General features: G+C 49.9%; 1 protein-coding gene across 1 annotated transcript in view; it reads left to right on the top strand.

Moving 5' to 3' along the window:
• The window catches only part of SRRM4 (serine/arginine repetitive matrix 4), an 83,224-nt gene that overhangs the window by 50,706 nt on the left and 9,674 nt on the right, over positions 1-22,844 (top strand). Inside the window, exons 16-23 of the mRNA XM_080559138.1 lie at positions 6,183-6,326; positions 8,341-8,424; positions 8,712-8,783; positions 10,356-10,382; positions 11,061-11,111; positions 13,762-13,854; positions 14,820-14,982; positions 22,478-22,815. Coding sequence (XP_080415264.1) covers positions 6,183-6,326; positions 8,341-8,424; positions 8,712-8,783; positions 10,356-10,382; positions 11,061-11,111; positions 13,762-13,854; positions 14,820-14,982; positions 22,478-22,815 — 972 coding nt within the window. The remainder of the gene's footprint in view (positions 1-6,182; positions 6,327-8,340; positions 8,425-8,711; positions 8,784-10,355; positions 10,383-11,060; positions 11,112-13,761; positions 13,855-14,819; positions 14,983-22,477; positions 22,816-22,844) is intronic.

Here is a 22,844-nt window from a genome sequence, read left to right as displayed (position 1 = left end):
GCACATCAGGATGGCCCAGCTGGGGATGCTCGGGGACGCTCCCGCACCCCGCCACGAGCACCCCTCCGCGTCTGACATCCCGTGTCCCACCGGGATGACCCCACGGCTCTGAGGCTGCTCCTTGTCCCCTCTTTTAGCCATGGGGGAGCTGAACCCAACCTGAGCATCCCTCCCCTTCAGCCCCTCGCCGAGGTGCCCCTTTCCCCTCGGTGGCTGTCACCTCCTCGGGGACGTCCTTGGCCGAGCCGCTGCTGGGGGTCACGTTGGTCCCGGCACGCTAACGGGCAGAGCGCTTCTTTGCGGAGCTGGTAGGGAGCAGAAACCCCCGCACTCCATCTCCAGCTGCAATTGCTGAAGCCAAGGCGATGCGGCTGGTGGTAACAGGATGGTAACACCGCCTGGATTTGTATTTAATGCTGCTTCCAAGGGTCTGTAATTTTCATCAGCGCCACACGACTTTTTATAGAACAGAAAAATGTGAGAGCGCTTAATGAGCTGTAATTCTGGAGAGCTTCTGCCTTGATTGGGACTAATTATTTTCTTTATAAAAATAATTAACAACCCACGCAACCCGCGGAGTGAAAGGCATGTGGCATTAATTAAGCCGTGCGGGGTTTCCAGCGCACCTTTATCCAGCGCGCCCTGGCCACGCGGCTGCCCTGCACCGCACGAAGCCGGGCTCAGCACCAGGGTGCACAAAGTCGAGGGCCGGAGTGGGGACAGGGGCGCAACGAGGCCGCCCCCAGCCCAAACCTCCCCTCCTTTTCCAGCACCGTGCGATCCCGGGACGAGCCCCAGGTGACTGCCGACGGGGAGCGCGTGCGCCCGTGTGCTCAGCCACGCGCTGACATAGCGGGTAATTGTTAACGAGACTAATTCCCCTATTTTCCTGGAGGTGCTCTGGGAAGTAATGAATATATTTGCATAATCTTGATTTTGTTTGTGAATAATTCTGGATTATCCAAATGTGGATAACACGGGGGCTTTGCCGTTCTAGGCTGCCTTTCAGCCGAGGATAGCAGAGCATTTTACAAATATTAGTTCAGCCCCACAAATCCCGGCAAGCAATAAAATTATTATTACACCCAATTAAAGACGGGTGTGCTGAGCAGGGAAATGATTCTCTCCAGCCACGGGGCCAGGAGCGCTGGGAGCCGGCTGCCTCCTCCAGACCTTCCCCCTAGGGAGCAGCAAACCCATAAATATCCTCCCCTTGCTCTTCCCTGGTGATTTAAAGCCATGTGCAGGGTTGCAGGGTGGAGGAGGTGGCTGGGGACGAGCCCTGGGAGCGGAGATGGAGGGATTTTTCCTGGCTTGGCCCCAAAAGCAGCCCTTGGTGGCATGGGCATGCCAACCTCGACCTCCTGAGCGGAGGCAAGGCCCCGTCTTCCCTCCTAGAAACCCTCTTTAAAAAAATACCCCCTGCCACCCATCTCCAGGCAGCTGGCGAGACTGCCGAGGTGTTTCCCACAGGACCAGGGGGAGCTGGGGAAAGGAGGGCTGGAGCCACACCAAACCCACCCAGCCACGAAGCTGCGCTGCCCACGCATCCCCGTGCGGGGACATCCGCTCCGTGCAGCCCTGCGTAGCCCAGGGTGTCACAGTGGGGTGGATATTAGAGAGAAAAGTCCCAAATGGGGGACACCCAGGGGACTCCATCTCAGGGGTGGTTTATTTACGGGGTCTGAGTGTCCCGGTCCCCATCCTGGAGGAGGAAGCTGGCCATCATCTCCTGGTGTTCCCCACTGTCCCCACCAACCTGAGCTGCTCCCTGGGCAGGCGGATGCTGTGCAGGCAGGTTGGGTTTTGAAGTTATCGGACGGGTTTTCCATTATTTTCCCAGTGGGAATTAAAAAATAAATAAAAAAAGGGCAAAGAAATAGAGAGGGCATGCTGCTGCTCCGGGGGAGCTTCTCCAGCTGGATCTCCCCATCCTCTCCTCCTGCCAACGTGCCCTGTGCCTGATCCGTGCTCAAAGCAATCTCCCATCGCTCCTGGAAGCTGTGTGCTCACAACCCGCTCTTCGATTAAAAGTTAACGAGCTATGTTATTGGCAAATAAACTATTTATCTTGCCGCCGTTCGCCCTGCCAAATGGAGCAGGGCTTCAGACAGGGGAACTGGCGCGTTGTGACGAGCGCCCGCGGCCCTACCCGGCGCTGCACGTGGGACGGGACCTGGCGGCGGTGCCATCGCCGTCACCTTTCCAGGGCATGGGGACCCGGAGGGTGTTTGCTGAAGGGGGGGGATTTGAGAATAGGGAAGGCACGGGGCTGTCCAGCCCCTGGGGAGGAGGGCACGCAGCTGTGGGGACCCTCGCGAGGATGGCTCACGGCAGCATCGCTTCTGTCCCTGGAGAACCTGGCACCGACCCCGCCACCAGCAGGGACACGCCTCTGTTTTTAGGCAGCCATGCATGGCAAATCAGCTGCTGGACAATAAAGAGCTGAGCTGCTTTTTTTTTTTTTTGGCCCGGGGTGTGATGAGAGGAGGTCGTGAGGCGTTTCTGGAGGGCAAGAAGCAAAAGGAGCCGCCGCCGCGGCGTTCGGGCTTGCAGCAGGACGCGGGCATCGCAGGAGGGGGAACGAGGCGTGGTGGCGAAAATTGGATGAAAAACATCTATTAGAGAGTGGTATTTCTCTTCTGTGCTTAAACTGCATCAAGAAAAAAACCACGCGCTTTTCTGCAGCTGGCGCCTCTGCTGATGCACGGGAAAATAGTGGAGAGAAGATTAAAATGGAACTGGCTTGGAATCTGTGCAATCAGGGAAAATATCTCGGTGATTTGCTATTATAATTTTCAATAACAAACTGCAGGGCTCCTGCCGCACTAATAATAACAGTCTGAATGAGGTGGGGAAGAAACCTGCCGTGGGGCGCTTGTGTGTCTGTGTTTGTGGAAAGCACTTTACAATCTCCCCCATCTCCTAATTTTGAAGAGGTATTTTTAGTGCGTATTTCAAAGGGATTTATGTAAACACATCTGCTGGAGTTTGGGCTTGGAAATGTCTTTACAACCTTCCTCTTTCCCCCCTCCCTCTCCTGGGACGAAGGAACGGTTCCACAATTTTCTTTTTCAATCAGCTGAGGAGAGACAGAAAGCGGGAGAGAAAATAAAAGGGTAATTTCGCCGGCACAGAAAAACCTCCTCTGCCCGAAGTGGTGCGGAGCAGCCGAGGCGCCGGGCAGAGGCGATGTGCTGGGTCCCACCGCCGTGGCTGCGGGCGCTTCTCACTCTTCCTGGGGCCACGGGTGCCCCTGTCCTTTCACGGGCCGATGTCCCTCAGCGAGGCATCCATCATCGGCTCTGCCGGTGAAATATTTGCAACTATTAGGCTTCATCAGAGATGCTTTAACCTTCTGAGTTTTCGTGGCTCCAGTCGGCTGGAGCTGCGCCTGCTTTCACACCGGGGGCTGCCGAGGTGATGGGAATGCGTAGCGAGTCGGGGCTGAAAAGGGCAAGGTAGTGAAGTGCTGATATTGGTTTTCCCAAATATTCTGTCTTGAGCTCGGAAGTGCCCTTGGAGTGGATCTGCCAAGCGTGGCCAGTGCTGGAGGTCTCCAAAGCGCTCGTGCACACAGACAGATCCCTGCAGCACCGGGCTGGGCATCCGGCACCCAATCCCCCTGTGCCTCTAGAAGTAAAATAAATCTTAAAAAAAAAAAAAAAGGCCTGGTGGGCATGATCCAGCCCTCTTGTGCCTGTTCTGCTGCTTGCACAGCTGCTGGGAAGGGCGGAGGGGCCTTGGGCTGGCCCCGAGGGCTGGGGCTGCTGGAGCTGGTCCTGCGGATGCGAGGGATGCTGCTGCTGCTGCTGCCCTGGCAATGGGGTCCCGCAGCTGGAAGGTCACGAGGAAGGCACCGTTCCAGGTTTTCTCTCCTCCAGAGAGAAAGGAGAGAAGGAGAAAGGCTGCTTGATGAAAGCTTTGTGGCAGGAGATGGCTGGGGGGCGCGGGAGCCTGGGGACAGGGGAGGGGGCTGCGTCACCGAGTGCCACGGTCCATGGCCTGATGAGACAGCACGTGGCCATGGCACCGAGCTCTGTGATGGAGATGTGGTGATGGTTTGTGAGAGAGCTCTGCTCCCTGAGGCTGCAAATACCCTCTGCCTTTGTCTCGTCCTCTGCGAAAGGCCAGCAGCCACCTCCACGCTGCCATAGCCCGGCTGCCAGCCCCAGCCCCGTTCTCCAGGTGTCTGCAGCATTTTATGGTGGTTTCCCCTTCACATTAACAATATCTAAATGCAGCCTGGTTGGGAAAAGCAGTGAAGTGCTTGGGCTGGTGGGAGAGGCGAGCACCCGGGCAGAGCCCTGCGTGCCCTCTGCTCCCCTCGCATCCACCAAAAAACTGGCAAAAATTGCCCCCAAAGTCTTCTTGGACCAGAGACTGCTGCAAAGGGAAGGGACGTCCCCTGCGCAGAGGAAGCCTGTGCTTCCAGTCACATTGCTTGCGTGTCCTTGCTGCCCTCCTGGGGCTGCCTCCAGCAAACTAAGCTCTTTTTCCCCAAAAAAAACCTCCACAGAGGCTTTCTCCTTCCTGCAGGGGAAGGTGTGACAGTCCTCCCTCTAAGGCTGCGGAGGTCTTTCACACCAAACTGCAAGAGCTTTTATGCCAGGCATGAAAGACACGAAAAACTACAAAGTATATATATTTATACTTACATATATATTTATATTCGATCAATGTCCGTGGAGCTGAACGCGCAGGGATTACCAGCCGGTTTAGCGTGTTAGTGACTCTCAGCTTTCACCGGAGGAGAACATTTGGTTGAATCAAAGCCAGCCTTTGATGGGATTGGAGAATAATTATTTCCATCGATAATTACTTCCAGGCCCAGAAGAAATGGTACGTGGTGTGTTGCAGGACAGCAGCAGCCCTTGTTCGCCTCCAGGCCAAAATGTTTTAACCCCGGGACCTGAAAATGCCATTAGTGGGATCAGGGACCAGGGTGGGGGACATCACCCACCGTACCCGGGGACAGCCCCCGCCTCTGCTCCCGGAGCTGCTCCAGCCCTGGCTTTGCACAGGTCATTAATTTGGGGACGTTTTTAATGGATGCTAATGATTGAGCCTCAGAAGGCTGCTCTTAAAAGGGGTTCGGAAAAGGCCACAAGCTAATTAGCTCATGCAAAGAAAGCAATTAACCATGTAGCTTCCCGGATGGTTACAAACCACATAGATGTTGGGAAGAGACCGGGGGATTTATTACAGTTAGAGTAATAGATTTTAAAGCCGGAGAGACCATCACATCAGCACCACCTCCTGCATGTCCTGGGCTGGAAATATTTGCCCCAGCTTCCCCCCGTTGAACCCTAGTGCTTGTGTTTGGCTAAGGCACATCCCTAAAACGTTCAGACATAAAAAATGTGCGCCGAGAAAGAGGAAGCTATTAGGGAAGGTGGGGTTTGGCTGAGAGCACAAGTGGAAATAGGGGTGACCTCTCTTCTGCAGCTGCTCCTGGGCCAACTGCAGCCCCCAAAATTGCTTTGTGCATGACGGGGGCAGGCAGAAGGACATTGCCAGGGGCTGCATGCTTCTGGCCAAGGCTAGCCAGGGCTAACGTGCTCCTTCACCGTGGCATTGCTCTTTAGACACCCTCCTGGGCACACTGAATGCCCCAGATATGCACACCCCAGCCCTTCATCCCATGTGCAGTGGCTGTGACAGTCTCTGCAGCCTGCCCTGGACACCCTGACACTTGCTTTATTTATTTGAATAATACTTTGGATGACACCAAAACCACGGTGTTCTCAGTGCCCCCTCCAGGTGTGGTTTATGGCTTTGCATCAGTCCTTCTGCTTGAAAAAAATGTCTGCAGGGTTCTGCCCGCATGGGTTCCCCAGGGCTTGTGTAGGCACCTGCAAGGCTAAGGTGGTTCCCCTTGGCTCTGATGGGCTGCCCCAGTGCCTCCAGTCTGGGCTTTCAGCAGGACCAGCTGTGCTGCTGGCCCAGCACCTTGTTTGTAGGTGTGGGGAGGGAGCTTTGCTTCCACCTGGGTGCCGATGAGGGGGATGCTTTGGGGGAAGAGGATATGCAGCAAGGGACTGGCAATGCAACAGCAGATTTGGGGATGGTGTTTGAAATGCAAAAGTTTTTTTTTTTTTTTTACCCCTTTGTTTTCTTGGGATTTTCACTCCCCTGTTTTTTTCCTTCCTTATTGCTCTTTCTGTCTCGGTACCCTGTAGTGGGCCACTCAGCTGCCTGCCATACCCTGCAGAGGACAGACATCCCGAGAAGCCAAGCGGCCGTGTGTCCAAGGAGGCCTCCACCACTAACGGCTGGGCGAGAGGGAAGGAGAGGCACAGCCATGCCCGCCGCAGGTCCCGCAGGTAGGGGACGGGGCCACCCCAAAAGGGACGGGGGTGTCAGCAGAGGAAACACCTGAGGGTATATAGTCATCCTCATCCATAGTCATCCTCATCCCAGCTGGGGTCTGTGAAAGCTGTGGATGGGTTGGGTGGCCATGTGAGCTGTAGTTCCATAAAACCCAGTGTCTGCAGTTCCCTTTCGCTCCGCATCTTGCTCATGCAGCCCCTTGCAGACAGCCCAGGTGAACTGCCAGCATCCCACGTGCAATGGGGCCTGCAGGGTTCCCCCAGCTGGGGATCACCTCGGCAGTCCCCACCTCCCCATGCCCACATCAGACTAGCTGCATTGCCCTCATTAGGGCACGGCTTTGTTATCAGCTCATCGTTTGCCCCTGACTACTTGTGAGGGGAAAAAATGAATGAAACCTTCAAAGCGAAGCAGCTGGGGTCTCAGAGCTGCCTGCTGAACCGTCTCTGGGATTAAAGCTTCTCCATTTGGTTAAAGATGCTGGAAAGAAAGAGAAAGAAAGCACATTTCCTATCTTCAGATTGCAGGCTAACCGGAACAATAATCTAAAGTGTATTTTTAATTAGACTCTGATTACAATCACAGAAGAACAATTAAAGTTGGATCAGCCCAGGGAGAAGTCTTCCACTTCAAAGACAAAAGAATTCATCTCGGGAGCAGGAGGAGGGCTCTGCAGGAGTTGCCTGTGGCTCAGGAGCACAGGCTGGAGGTTTCTCCAAGCTCTGGTTTGGCCATGGCAGGGCTTGATTGAGAAAGAGGCTGTGATGTGCTCCTGCTTGCTGGGGAGCCCAAATTTGTGTTGTCCCTAGGTTCTGCTATCTCGCTGGGGCAACTGAGGTCCTCTCCTGCATAGAAATGGTCTCAGTGGGGTCTGGGATGAAGCCTCTGCTCACCCCCTCACCAGGACAGCTCAGGGTCCCTGGTACACTTGTCTGTTCCCGGTCAGACAACGGGAAGAGGTCTTCCAGCTCCTTGTCCCCGTGCCTGCCCTGCAAAGTGGTGTTTGTGACCTGCTGCCTCTGGCTGGCAGCAGGGCCAGCTCCCGGTGGGCTTGGCACTGAGCTGCAGCCCTTCAGGTGGCTTCACTGGGACCACCAATGTGCTGTCCCTGTCACCTGCGAGGCCAACATGCCAGGATGCTTGCTCAGCCGTAGGGCTAATATTCACAATAATGTCCTTTCCTTCATTCTGTCTGCAGCAAATACTCAGCTCTTCACGTTTTCCAAACACGAGGCCACACTCATGTCCCCACAGGTGGCTCCTCCTGCCAATGGGGTGAACAGTGGGGAAACTGAGGCAGAGACCAAGTGCCCTTCTTTCTATCAGTCTGCCTTTTTTTGGGGTCGCTAGCTCCCAGACACTTCATATTTTCAGTCCAGTGCTCTGAATTAATTTAACTGTGGATTTTACTTTTCGCTGAAACATGACATGATTCAGTGTCATGTGTTTAAAAAGAAATTAGTTCACAATTTTTTAAGGTTTAACAGCTGTGCAAGATATACATAGCTTACTAAATTACCATAGCATCTCAATAAATATATATATTTCTAATCAATTGCTATTTAACATATGTCATGTCTTTTACTACTGTTAGATGCATCTGATTGCAATAATTATTATATGCAAATTAAATGCCAATTAATTATTTAAAGTGTATTTACAAAGAGCAACAAAACCTATAAATCTGTTATGGACTCATTAACCTCAGCAAACACATCTTAAATAATCAGCTGGCACTGTATCCACGTACAGTGGCTGTCTCATTATATCTCCATTAAATCCATGCAGGAGACACTTAATTTAAAGTGTGACCAAATTATTCATTAGAGGGTAATTAGGTGCTCACCCGCACCCCTGATCTGCTATGAGGAGTGATCCCTCTGCCCTGTCTGTCCCTCTGGTGGGGACAGTGGCATGTGGAAGGGAGCAGCCCCAAGCGAAATGATTCAGATGGTGCATTTATTTATTAATTTTAAAATATTTTGTTTCCCCCCTCCCCCCCTTCAGCCCCTCGTGCAATGGGGAGCGCGCGCCGCCGCCAGCCCGGGGGAAGAAGAAGAAGAAGAAGTCTGGCCGCAAGAAGCGCCGGAGGTGAGGGCATGAGCCTGGGCTGTGGCATGTGGGGATGGATGAGGGGACTGGCGGCCCTCGCTGCATGAGGGGAGAAAACGGATGCAAAATGGAAGTGTGAGGGGCTGAAGGCTCGGGGCCCGCTGGCAGGCCCCACGAGGCACCGCCATTTTCTCGCCCTCCCCTCACACCGGGCTGGGGCTCAGCCCAAAGCCCCCCAGGCCCTGAGCCCGGGGATGACGTGGGCCGGGAAGGCCTCAGAGGGGTGAGGGAGCCATGCAGCCCCTGACACCCCTTTGCCCCCCCAGGTCTCCCTCCTACAGCCCCTCCCCTGTGAAGAAGAAGAAGAAGAAGAGCTCCAAGAAACGAAAAAGAAACAGGTATTTCTCCTTTGGAAATGTCGCGGCTGGCTGTCGGCTGTGCAGGGGTGTGCTGGGTTTGGAGGGGGCATCTGGGCAGGAGGTGGGAGATGTTACTGCCCTCCCACAGCTCGTAGTCACTCGCGATGGTGTCCATCGAGGCAGCAGGGCCCCGCCAGAAGGTGAGATGGCAGTTGGGGCGGCTTGTTGAACTGTCAGGGTGGCAGGGAAGACGGGTGGATGGACAGACAGACAGGCAGATGAGCCAGGTCAAAGCAAGGCCCGCGCAGCCCCCACCAGCTCCGTAATCTTGCTGTCACACTTCACATGGCTCCTGTCCCCTGTGCCACCAGCAGTTTTGGCGCTTGGAGCTGGCACCAGTTCCTTCCCCCTTTCCATCAACCTACAGAAAATGGCAGCATCTGAACCAGCGAGAGGCTCCGGCCAGCTCCCCATGCCCACATCTCAGCCCCTTCCCTCCCCAGGCACCAGGAGCCATCAGATTTGCCCTTCCCAGCCCACAGCCATCTCCCAACCGTGCTGGCAAGGGAGAGAGCTCACCTCACATTGCTTGAAGTCATGGGACTGCCTCCGCCTTCCCTCTTCTGTAGTTCATTTTAATTTAAAAAGCATGATGAAATTTTAAAATTGCAAATATTTTACCATTTTCCCTCAACTGTTAAATCAATATTTGCAGAGAACAGTAGATGCCATCTCCCTTGGAAAGTTCATGTATTTATAATTTATTGAATCAAAGCGAGAAGCTACCAAAAGTGGCTAACAGGGTGAAAAGCAGAGCGTGTTTCTTAAAGAGGAAGGCAGGGAGAAGAAGATACAAGGAGATAGAAATCCCTTTAAAATAATTCCTTTCCAATAAGAGATTCTTGTGCTCTTTTATGGATACCACTTTCTGATAGCTGTCCTGGGTCAGATGCTCTTTGGCTTTCCACCTGTAGTGCCCATTTGTGCTCCCTACAAGCTGATGATAAGCTATATCTGGTTCCAAAAAGCGGCATGATCAACCATTGAGCAGTAGTGACTGATGGAGATCATTTCCAGACACCTGGTAACACGTCAGCTACAGATCCCAATTGCCACGGGTAATCTCATGGCCCCTCTAGGCAGAACTTCAGGCCATGTCCTCTGTGGGATGTTGGACTAGAAGCTCAGATGGGCCATCAGGCTGTGCAGTAGACTGGGGTCAGGCCTCACTGCAAAGCGACCTCCATGCTCCCAGGGTTTTCTTTGAGGACCACCAGCATGATGGCTCCTGTGTCATCCCAGGGGTGCTCCAGGAGGGAAGACTTGTCATGATGCTGGTTTGGCTGTGAACTTGCTCTGAGGTTATTATGCAGAAAGGACTCCTCCTTTGACTGCTACATGGTCCTCCATACAGAAAACCTGGGACTGGACTCACTTCTATCCCTTCAAGCTAATTGTAGTGTAAGACTGCGGAGGCAATATTAGCAAAAAGGGAACCACCAGGGACATGGGAGGTGCTCAGTCTATAGATGGGCCTTACCATGTTGTCTCTGATTCAGATTCCCACTTCTGTTAAACCCTGTATTCAATGTAAATATTTGTGTCTTGCAGGTTATCCTCAAAGAAGAGAAGACACAGGTAAGAGTTGAACAAGTATGGGTGGTTCCGTAGAAATAATAGTTTAACGGTCTTTTCAGGATCTCACAAGGCTGATGATATTCACTGGGTGGGGGCAGAAGACACTTCTGTCTCCTGGTGGAAACCCCTTGGCTCCCTCATTCTCTGTGGATCTGGGGCTGCCCTTGTCCTGTTCAGCTTTGTTTTCCTCAGATCCCATAGGGATCAGATCTCCAGCCCAACCTATGCAGCCAAGCATGTAACTGGAAAGGGCATCTTGGTTAAACCTAGCCCCAGCAACAATCATCAGTGTTGTATCTTTCCTGCATCTTGAGCTTCATTTCTTTTATGGTTTCATCTGCATCCCCAAGTAGTGTCCATCTTTGAAACACTCAGGCTCAGTGCCTTTCCAGTTGTGTGCTTTAAGAATGCTCCTGATCCCAGTACATGCATGTACTATTCCAGTTCTCTATGGGAAAGCCAGCAGGACAGCTGATCCCACTGGGGATTTTTTTTTATCCAAGCCCATGTGCTAGCTTTGTTAGCAGGAACTGAGACCCCCTGTGCTGAGAGAGAATCATTCATCCCTTTAATTTTTTATTGCACGCTTTTGGGCAATTTAGCTGTAACATTGTGTGTGATTGTGTGGCTCTTTATCAGAACAGAAATCTCTGAATTAATTAGCCATTTCTTATTTAGTTCTTCAAGCCCCAAAAGTAAGAGAAAGGAAGAAAGAAAACACAAAAAACAGTAAGTAGTGGTTCGTGGTATTCCCTGTCATGCCTCTGCAGAGCTGCAGGGCTAGGAAGCGTTTGGTGTGGTGGGTCCCCAGGAGCTCATGCTGGCTGCAGAGCCCTGAGCAACTCTCTGGATTATTTTGTAGATAAAACCAGTGATTCTGGTTTTGCTGAAATAGGGAAGGGTTTGTAGAGGCTGGAGATCTTTTCTCTCTCATTTGTGCCACCTGATTTAGTACTTCCTCATGGGAGCAGAAAGCAATGGGGAATAGGGAAGAGAAGGGGTTGTTTAGAGGTGATAGAGAGTGCCAAAATCTGGAGCTGAGGTTCCTAGCCACTCTGGTATGTGCGTAAGACAAGGATTATGCTTTTCTTATGGGGCAGACAGTCAAGGAGTATGGCATGAAACGTGGCTGCTTAGGGCCAGGAGGAGGGCCTGTAAGCATTCTGTTTTTAATTTCCTTCTAAGTCTTCTCCTGGGAATTGCAACTTGTGGTATCTCATCTGCTTTCAGAGCAAGGAAACAGCTCTGGGGCTGAAGCTGTTTACTCTTAGGCAGGAAGTGGACAGAAGGACAACAACCCCTAGCACCACTGATGTTACTTTGGTACCCATTGGGACTGAAGAGATTGGGAATCCAAGAGGAGCACTACATGCCATGCTGCATCCACAGGCCAGCTGTGTTGCAATGCAGAACACCCATCTCCTTTTCTCTATATTTCTGCTTATTCAGTGGTGCACTCACCATTTTTTCCTCAAACTAAGCTGCTACACACCCAGGAGTCTCATAGATTGTTGGTAAAACCAAGGCTTCCTAGATTATTGGTGAAAGAAGGCATCTCCCATATGCAGGGTAATGTTGGCCAATGTGCAGTAGCCTAGCAGTGTGGTTAACACAAAGGTTGGATGCCTTCCTGGAGTGTGCTGACCAAGGGGAATGGGAAGAGCTCGTTCCTTCCTGGTTTATCCCCAAAGAGCTGCTAGAATTGCTCTTTGGGGATAAACCAGCCAGGGCTCTCTAGCCCCCATCCTTCAGCTCACAAAATAGAACTGAGTCACTCCTGGTTTCTGCAAACCTCCCCATTGCTCCCAGGGATGGATCAGAGAGATCCCGTGAGCCAACTCAGATCAGGATTTTTTGTACCATCATCCTGCTTTGGCTTGTCTTTGTGTTGAGCAACTGGTTATCTAAACCACATGGGACCAGTTCATCCTTCCTACAGAAAGAGAAAAATCTTAAGCTGGAGGGACTGGTGCAGAAGGTGAAGAGAAAATGGGGATTTTCACATAAATCCACTGTGTGAGGGAGAGATGTTCAGTATTCCTGACTTCATCTGTGCAGAAAGAAGGAAGAAAGATACCAAAATGTTTTTTTTTTTTTAAATAGAATCATAGGGTGTAAAAAGCATCAGAGGAAACAGCCAAGTGGAGTTCAAGCAGTTGCCCTGGTGGCTGCCCTTTTGTCTTAGGGGAGATGCTGTTCTCAAGCAATTGATTTGCTAAGTTTTCGTGGTGCCAGACTGCTAAATGCTGTCCAGTCAGGTATATTAGCAGTGTCAAGGACTGGTGCAGCGTGGCCGTGAAAGCAGACTGTTCCCATCAGCTAACCCCTCGTTAGCTTTGCCTGCTGGCACAGCAACGCCTGGCTGAGCAGATGGCTGCACTACCAGACCTAAAATACCTGCTGTGACGGGCACTGAGCATGATGAGGAGGAATAGGCACTGAAGGTGACAGAGCCTGCCACCCACATCATCCTGCTCTCCGTGTGCAGGGCTCAAGCTTTTGGCAAGGGCAACAACAGCCCTGCAGTAATGGGGCCAGGTAAGCCATCAGTAATGACCCAAATGGAGCAGCAGGACAGTGAACCTGGGTCTGTGTGCACATTTTGCTGGTCCCTGTGGCCCTGTAAAGAAAGGGGGCAGCGTGACTGGACACCTATGAGAAGCCAGGTAAAAGGGTCCTGTACCCGCAACAGGGCAGGCTGCAGTTAGGGAAGCTGTCCTTCGTGTTTATACAGCAATCATAGCATCCTATAGGACTAGCCAGACCCTCCCACCTTGAGAAGGTGGGGAAGGCTGTCTGATACTAAGGGCACCGTATTATTTGGAACCTGGCCTCTTGCATCTGCTGTTTAGAAAGGAGCCTGCACTACAGAGAGGGGCACAGCAAGAAGGGGGAGGGTTTGAGCTTTGCAATGGGTTGCCCAGAGGGACTGTGCTCCCACATCAAGGCTTAGCAATGGGAACGTCCTGGGCAGTTCCATGGCTGTCAGGGCAGCCTGCAGGATGAAGGGAGAGTAGCTGACAGCTCTTTAAGGTCTTCTTTATGGTCTCGAAAGCAGAAAGGATTGGTGCTGTCTGCTGCGTTCCTGCGTGCTAGTCCATAGATCTTCCTCCAGCAGGCCATAGAGGCAACCTAATAGCTTGTAGTTAAAATGCTACTGTAGATCTCAGTAAGAAGGCTTGCCTGAATGTCAGTGTAGCTGTGAAGGGATGGAGAACTTCTCATGCCTTGGCGTACTGCACCATGTCTCACGCACCAATCTCTTTGGCTTAAAGTGCAACTCTTGTTTCTGATTTAAATGACTTCAGCCTCCACCTGCTGCCTCTCGCAGCCCCCAGTCTGCTGTCTAATGGTGGTTTTCCTCTCTGCCTTCTTAAAGCTCTCGTGGGCGCACCCGGAAAGCTCATCGCCATCGCCACCGCCACTCTCGCTCGGAGAGCTCTGACTCCTACTCCCCGAGCTGCCGAAGCAGGTAACGTGACCGCTCGCTGAGCTCAGGGCTGTGATTGCTACAGCTCGGCTGATACACGAGCTCTGCACAGAGCCATGTCCCATTCTGCTGGGACACCGTGGGTTGAGCTGCTTGCGCTCTTGGCCATAAAAGAGAGGGTTTTGGCTCGAGGAGCAGTGGCTTCAGCTTCTCAGTCCAGCAGTCACTTCTAATCCCCATAGCTGATGCTCAGCCAGTGACAGCTGATTTCAGCCCAGTCTGCCTTCCCCAGCCCAAGGGCTTTGTGCTACTGATGTCCCAGGCAAGCCGTTAAACTTGTTCTTAGCAATGGCGATGTATTTGCCAATGGCATCTGTATCCACTGTCTTTGACCTGATTAAAATCTCTGTCCTGTGGATGACAGATGCATCCTGAGGCCAGCTGAGTGGATGCTGGTGCTAGGGCCACATCACTGCGATAGCAAGTTGCATAGTTTATGCACATGAATTTGATACGTGTTCTTTGAAAGCACTTGACTTGATGAGCAAACCACCCCCTCTCTTCCCCTCCATTCCTAATTACTGAGAATTTTCTCACGAAAATTTGATGATGATCAGTGCAGGGAAGAATGCAACCTGTAATAGGTGGGATGTTCGTGCAAGCGCAGAGTGTCTTCTCTTGGAGGTGTATTGACAAAGGGACATTCAAGCTGCTTGGAAGCACAGGTTGTCTTGAACCACCATAAAATTATGAATTGGAGCTGAAATTTGAGGTTAAGGTCCAAAATCAACCCTAAGTTTCCTGGATGCTAAGTATATATATATTAAAAAAAAGGAGAAAAGCAAAATGTTCCTTTTCTGTCCATCATGACTCCACAGAGAAGTCATGTGGAAGATTTTCTCCCACGCGCAGTGGCTCAGCACAAAGCTGTCAAGGGTTTGGGAGCTGGTAATGGGCACCACTGCAATACCGAGGAGTAACGGTTTGGTTCTCCATGTCTTCTGGAGGCACAGAGCCAGGTCTCGGGAGGAAGGGCGTAAAACACGGCGAAGATGCTCCCGGCACCATTCAAAGGTCACAGCAAAGCGAAGCTCCTCTGCAGAGGTTCAGGCCAACCAAAAAGCCAGCCAAACCCTCCCACTCTACAGCTTCCTGTCTCCCAAGGAAGTAGTAAGTATTACACACTATGCTGCTTTGCTTGAACTAGCCACGGGAATCTGGGCAAGAAATACGCTATAAAATTTTTATAACTCAATTATAGTGATGTTAGACAAAGTTGGTTAAAACGGTATTATTTATTAATGGTGCTGTTCTCTAATGTATTTAAAGTCGTTCCTTCCTTCAGCACTTTCACATCAAGGGTGGGGTTGGAGAGAGGAAAAACTTGCCAAGACTGTAGCTTATGAATAATGAATTGAGGACATTTAACAAAGAAAAAGTGGCCTCCAGCAATGATATTTTACAGGGATGTGTTTATTATGCGGTCTTTGCTCAGCTGAATGTGAACTTAATTTACTGGTCTTCATGTCCGAAAGTTTAGTCCTTCAGGGGAAGAAAGGGAATCAAACATATATAAAAGAAACATTTACATTTAATGAGTTGGTGATTATTGGCAGGGGATGTTATCTGACCATCAGGGTCCTCCTAGGATCACTGTTGCTCTGGACTGACAAGCCCAAGGGCCAAATTCAGAGCTTATGAGCAGCTCTCATTGATGCTAATGGGAACTGCATGTGCAGCCAAGGGGAAAGTCAGGCTCAGTGCCTTGGGATGTTTATCCATATACATGGAAAGAGATGATATAATACATGCCATAGAACTGAGGGAGCAAACAATGGAGAGAAATATTAGATACTGATTGATGTGAAATCTTGATTTCCATGGCACATTTCCCCTTTGTTCCTAGTAGCTGGAAAGCAGAGGTGTGATGCCCTTTGATCAGTGTTAGTGTCTGATAGGCATTCTGGAGAGAGAAAGTGCTACATAAGACTCAAGGTATTGCAGAAACTTGTATTTGTGTATGGATGTGTAATGTTAGCGGCGTCTTGAGTACGTAGTCCTCCAAGCCCCGAAGTGTTATGTAATGGGGAACTGATTTTTCTCCTTTTATAGGTAGTGCTCAAATGCAAATGCTCAGTAGTTATACCAGGTGTGAGATGGGTAGTCCCAGCAAGAGGAGATGCTTTATCCGCTCACCTGCACAGGTAGCATTCCAATCAAAATACGCAGATCATACACGGATGTGGACAGGCGCAAGTTGTCTTTCAGAATTAATTATGTTATATACATCTACTGAGTATGTAGTACACGTGAGTCACTGCTTATAAAACCATATAAGGCAGAGCAAGAACAGAACGTGAGCACCATACTTAGGTGCGTGTCTACGTGTGCACACATGAAATGAAAGAATAACAAACAAAAGCTTTCATTGCTGCAAGCCTGGGGTGTTGCCCTGGGTCAACTTAGGAAGGTCAGAATGAGTTTGCAGCTCCTTTCAAAAACCAGCCAGCCAAAGACTGCATCTTGTCACCAGGGTTTTGCTGGTGGTGTTCAAGCTGCATATTTTACATGCATATTTCAGGTGTAAGTCTGTTTTTTAATTGGTACGAGGTTTCCTCTCTCTGAAGCCAGGCTCCATGAGTCCTGTGAGGCCAATTGCCAACTGTTTTGCTCCCAGAGCAAGAGTAAACTCTAATTTAAAATTGTAAGAACCTTTAAAATTAGCTAAACTCACGCATGCTGCGCTCTGCTTTCCACTTGCCTCATTTGGGGTAAATGAGCACGCAAGTCGCAGGGCAGGGGTTTCAGTCTTATATGAGTTTTATAATCAATTTTATAGTTACAGATGCAGGTAATGGATGCAGAGCAAAAGTCATCAGGCTGTTGCTGTGTTCTTTCTAGCTAGGGTTAATAATATAGGCAAATATCCCAGTGACAAAAAGGTGTCAATACCTTTATTACACAATCCACTAGTGTCCTCTCTGTTCCTAGAAAGAAGTACACTCTGTCGGGACATTGTTTAAGCACTTGTTTAAATTGAAGCCCCTGGTTGAGTGCTGCCCCTGATTTTTTTCCAGATAAGGTCATTAAATATCATGTATTCAAAACTGGCACGGGAAAAATGGAATGGAAACTTTTAGCCTCCTCTATTAATGCCTATACACAAGTGTTGTATGGCTCTCCTTTTTGTGAGGTCAGGGGTTGCTCTATAAAGGAGCTTAGTTCTGTCCGAATCTACATTGAGAGAGGTCTGGATTCGTGATGCTCAGCTGTCTGCTCTTGCAGAAAATGTTTTTGTGGAAAAATCCAGAATTTGGGTTAAAAAAAATGCCAAGTTTCAGTGGGAGTTGTTATATCACACTCCCTGCGCTTTCTTCTGGCCTAAGCTTCCAAACCAAACCATCGTTACATGGGGAGGTGCATCGTGGTATCTCAAAAGGAAAGATATTTTTTTGGTAGGATCTTAACATGCAGAGAAGACCCAGACAGACAATACACAAACTTCCTTGAGGTAATGCTATGGCATTTCCAAATCCAAAGGTTTTTTAAAGCCAGTTTTTATTCTATTTTCTTTTTCTGCTGACAAGTTGAAGCACTGTGTGGTAAATTTTGCCTCCACACATTGTTTTACTTTTCTGTTGGAATGGTCACATCTAACTCAGTCTACCTTTAATTTATGAGGGCGAAAGCACACAAAGAGTGCCCTGCCCATGCACCTACCTTGCTTCTTTCCCTCGTGCCTTTATGTGCAAGCTGATGCATGCATGCACATGCACACACACAAAAACACCCCAGAGTTCCCTGCTACTTCTGAGCAATGAAGTTCCTAGCTTCTCACTCTAATTTTTCCCTTTAATCACGTGCAGCCACAGCAGACACCTGTTGAGAAATAGGGCTGTGGCTCTGTGCCTCAGCGTGCTGAGAAACTGTGGGTTATATGCAGCACCTCTTTTGAACATTAATAGCAGCCCCCCTAACCTGCTGCAGACACTTTATTCTACACCAACACAGCTGTATTACATGCCCCTGTGCTTTTGGTTGAGCAGCGCAATATAAATACCTGCAGGGTGCAATTTTAATTGCCTTTGTTGTACCTGATGAAGATAGCTGCACTCTGCATGTACTTTCCCTGCCAGCTCCTTTACTTTCACTGAAGCTCATTTACAGTGTCACAAATTAACATAGGCTTGACCCAAATTTTCAACGAGGCTCAGTGGGGTACAGTTGTTGCAAGTAGCGCTGTTTGTCTTTGTGCTAGCGGGTCTGCAGGAAGGTACAAGCGGGGAAATACTGCACAGGGGCTGGGATGCTGCGTGCACGAGGGCTCAGGGAGTCTTGTAGCAGACTTGCAGGTTGCCTCACTCTTGCTTTTTCTTTCTTTTTTTCTAGCCTGGGGTTTTGTTTATATAGGAAAAGCTATTCTTTTCACTGCTGCACGCTGTGCTTCTGAGAACAAACAGGGCCCTTAAAGAGCTGAAAGGCAAAGCCTCCACTCAATATGGAAGGTGCTCCCTTTGCTGTTCCATTTTTCCCCCTCCCAGCCAGAGGACTGAAGTTACGCTGGTTATTGCCTGAAAACTTTGCAGCTCAGTGCTCAGTTGGAGGCAGGGGTGCGTGCAGCCACGGGAGGACCAAGCAATACCCCAAAGGAGCTGTCCCGACACAAACCCTCACCCCAAAGCCATTCCAGCCTGGCCCGGATCTGAGCTGCGGACCCTCCGGCCTGCGTCACACCACGCTGGCTGCACCCCGGTGGGCAGACAAGATTTTTCGTTGGCTTTTCAGCTGGGGCATCTCCCCTGGGTGAAGGGCAGCCCCATGTCCCCGCTGGTCCCAAAGGGGACCGACCCCAGGGAGGCTCGCAGCCCCTCGCAGCAGGTGCTGCATCGTGCGCCGGCAGCTGTCTGCCAGCCCTCGCGGGGAGCAGGGGTCACTGACGCAAGCTTTTTGTTCCTTTCATTAGTGTAACGCACAGAAAGAGGGAGGGAGGGGAGACGTTACGCAACCCTGAAAGAGAAATTAACTCTGCTTTGAAATGAGTTGCAAAACAAGAGAACGAGACCCAAGAAAGAAACCCTCTGGCTATGAGCGAGGCTGCGCCACGCTGCTCATTGATGGGCCTCGGTCCCCTTATGGCTGAGAAAATTTATAGCCCTATCTCTCCTCGGGGCTGTTTGAAGCACAGTAAATGGACTTGTTCAATTTAATTGGAAGACGAGTGGTGATTGTATTTTTGTAACCTATTAGTCTGCACTGCCTCTTGATCTATGAGCACACTCGAAATTACCTTCTGAAGTACGAGTGAGGGCCTCGTTTCTGCTCACACCTCCATCTTGATTAAATAATGATTTGAAACAAAAAAAAAAACCCCACACCCCAAACAATAAGTGTATATCCTAGGTTTTCTTGAGGGCAGCAGCAGGTCCCCTGCTGAAAGAAGCAAAGTTCACTGAGATTATTTAATTACTTACTGGGGGGGAGGGAGGGGAAGCCAAATGTTCACACAGAGAAAATTAGATTCGTGAAAGACCAGGCTCTTTCAAGACAACCTAGAAAAATAAAAAAGCCATTAGAATTCAGTTGAACTCTGCGCAGTGTTTTCAGATGCGGCTCCTGGTTTCCATTTTGTGTGGCCTGTGTGCCTTTCACAGACAGGAAAATGGAACCAGGAGCAAAGCCAAGGCCGTCAGATGGGGAAGTTGTCTCTGAGCGGAGAAGTCGAGCACCTTGAGGCCTGTCCTGGCTCCTGGTGCAGGACAGAAATCCCAGGCCGGGCCTTCCAGCCCTCACAAGGACTGCAGGCTCTATGATTTAATTATATCCACGTGTTGCCTCTTCCCAGAGTGCTGCTACTGCAGCAGCGGAGCTACAGAGGAGTTTGCTGAGCGCTCAGTTTTTTGCTAGAGTTAGTGATGTGCTGACAACAGGTGTCACTTTGAAGGTAGATTTCAGCAGAGGCAAAGCAAGAGCATATATCCCAGGTCCCAAAGGCAGCCTTAAAAGCTGTTTTAGAAATGCGAAGAAACGGGTGGATTTCTCGGCTGTGAAGAAATAAAGGCCCTTTGGTTTAGATTGGGAGGGAGAAGTGAGGTGTGTACGCACGTGCAGTGCTGGTGGCCGTGTCCCTCTGAGCAGCACACCCCAGGCCTCCTACCTGTGTAGGCAGGGAGCATCTCACAAGGTCTTTTACACCCATAAATAAAATGCAGTCAAAAGCTGACTGCCTTTTGGTTAGGGTTCAGGTGTAATGCAAGCCATAAGCCATCTCAAAAAAATAATAAAAAATCTGGTTGCATGTTTGAAAGCGCAGTCCTGTATTTTCTGGGATGCCCCTGGGGAGAGAGCCGTGGTTCAGACCAAGGATGCCAATTCCCTCAGAGCTCCGGATGCGGTGTCAGGGTTTCAGAAAGAATTGGTGGAAAACAGGAGAGCTGGGTAGCTGGCTCTCTTATGCTCCTTTGACGTGAGCATGGCTTAGAAGTTACTTAGAGGTTAGTGTGGAGCAGAGATGGGAGAAGATGGGGAGTCCCCAGCTCTGACATGGATGGGATGGGATGAAATAATTCCTGTCCCTCTGTGCTTTATCCCAGAAACACTGCCTGTTACTAAACAAGCAGCAAGTACTTGGAGATCCTCCAAGCCCAGGTGTTTTCAGAGCACGAGGGTGTTGTGAACAGCCCCCGTTCACCACGGGCTGCTCGCTGAGAGCTGTTGTGTGCTCTGGCAGTTCTGCTCCTGGAGCAGCTCCCCTCCGGTTTCAGTCGGTGCTGGTCTCGGTGTGCATCTGAGTCACCCTCCGTGTCCCAGTTAACACCTCTTAAATTAAATCAAGAGCAGCCCCCCTGATTCTTGGCTCAGAATACCCCAGGTTTGGGAGGGCACATCCCAGCTCCCCAGAGTGGCTGGGAGAGCGCGAAGGAAGCAGAGGGAGGGCGCTGCGTGCCCCAGAGGACGTTCGGGGGGTTGGAGGGAGCTTGGCTTGCAGGTACAGCGCTGAAGGGCTGTCTGGAGTGGGGGGAATCAAGCATACATGTCCACACTGCAAATCCTGGACCGAACGATACGGGTGGCAGTTAGGAGAGCAGTGAAAAAGGAGGAGGCCCCACAAGGGTCCAGGCATACTAGGTCCGTGTTTGGCCCTAATTCTCCCCATAGCAAGAGCAGGCGCTGGCACTAACCTAGCCCCGCTGCCCAGTGCTGGTACGTTCCTGGCCTGGCTCTAATAGATATGAATAAAGTTAAAACGGAAGGGTTAAAATATTCAAATGATGTAAAGCCCCCGGTGGTGCTCAGGGTCCCGGATGACAGCCCCGGCCGAGGCAGCCACGTGGATATGGGGCCCTTGCTCGCCACATCAGGGTCAGCAGCCCACCGAAAACCAGCCCGGGTATAGCTGAACACCACGGCTGGCAGGAGCAGGGCTATCACCCATCCCAATAGGTCTCCAAACCAGCAAAACAAGGGGGATATTTTTCCCTCCTCTACTTTATTTTTTTGCTTCTTCCTTCGAGCTCCTTTTGCTACTTCCATGTGTCTGTGGGCCACCAGGAAACCCGAGGGGATTTAGTGCAAGCCACGACTTTTCAGCACAAGCGATCAGCCTCCGGGAGCAGGCTGGATAGCCTAATTTAAACCAGAAGGAAACAAAAATGAATAATAAGTGAGACAAGCAAGCAGACAAAAAGCAGGCTTGACATTTACATAGCGGAGTCAAGTGAACAGTTGGCAGTGTGGATTGAAGAGAGGGTTTATGTTTTTTTCATGTAATTTGAGACTCTAATGATGGACTTATGTTGCCCGCTCTTCCTTTTTTCTTACACCTTACCTACTAAAGGAGGAGTTCTTGATGGGTAAGTGGATGCTATCCGCAAGACACCAGGGAATTTATTAGAGGTCACTTGAGCGCATTAGCTATATCTTCTTCAGGGGGAAAAAAAGCACACAAAGAAGTGTCTCTATACCTTTTATTTCCAGAGGGATTTTTCTTTTTTTTTTCCTCTCCCCCCATTTTTATTTTTATTTTTTAATTTTCGAAGTGCTAAGCTTGTTTATTTTGCCATTTTTTACTTTGTACAGAAGCCCTTGATTTGATTTGATTTTTACTTATTTTAGTGACATTTATTCACCCTCTTCATTAAGGAAGCTTTTTAAAAAAAACACTTATTTAAGAATTTATTTCTTTTTTTGTTCCCCCCAGAATTATGTAGTTTTTTTGTATGTATTTTCCTTTTTTTTTTTTTTTTTTTAAATTTCCCTCCCTTTGGGTTAAATAAGGGCTTTTTCCTCTGTTACACCTTTTTTTATTTAGTTAGTTACTTTGATTGTTTGGTTGCCCGTTTACTTTGTTGAACTCTTTTGTTTAACACGAATCGCATGCTGATACTCTTTGCATGATCTCTAAATCTTCCCGTTATCATAGCAGGGGGAAAAGAAGTTTCTTCTTACTGTGGATTTCTTTCAGGGATATGTGCTTTTGTTTTCTTCTCTTTCTTCTTTTTCTTTCTTGCTTTCTTACTTTGTTTGTTTCTTTCCTTTCCTTTTGTTTCAGTGCATCATGATGGTAAAATTTCTGGGTTTATTTAAAAAAAAAAAATCAAAGTAAAACCAAAAACAACCCCCCTTAAAAAAATGTTCAAACAATGCCAAATGGCTTTTTTGCTTTCAGATCTCTCAGTCAGGGTCTTCTGCTGACCTCTTTACCAAAACAGACAGCCCGCCTGGCAACCTAGCCAGCCAGAACGGAGAGTATCATGAATATGACTCAGGAAACGATACTTCTTCCCCTCCCTCCACTCAAACGAGCTCATCCAGGTCAAAGGACAGCCAGGAGAAAAGAAGTCTAGTCCATGATGGCTTTGGCCATGCCTTGTCGTCCGGGAAGCCCAAACTGGCCAACAGTGATAACAGCTCTGATTCAGGAAATTCCTTCACCAGTTGCTTTTCCCAGACCAAGGCGACAGCTTTGGAAAATCTGTCTCCAGATGCCCAGGGACAAGACCGAAGGTCAGTGATTACCAGCAGCTGCTGCTGGC

This window comes from Anser brachyrhynchus (genome assembly GCF_964034855.1).
Source record: "Anser brachyrhynchus genome assembly, chromosome: 17".
NCBI classification, from domain to species: Eukaryota; Metazoa; Chordata; class Aves; order Anseriformes; family Anatidae; genus Anser; species Anser brachyrhynchus.
This window is presented reverse-complemented; position numbering and strand designations above follow the sequence as displayed.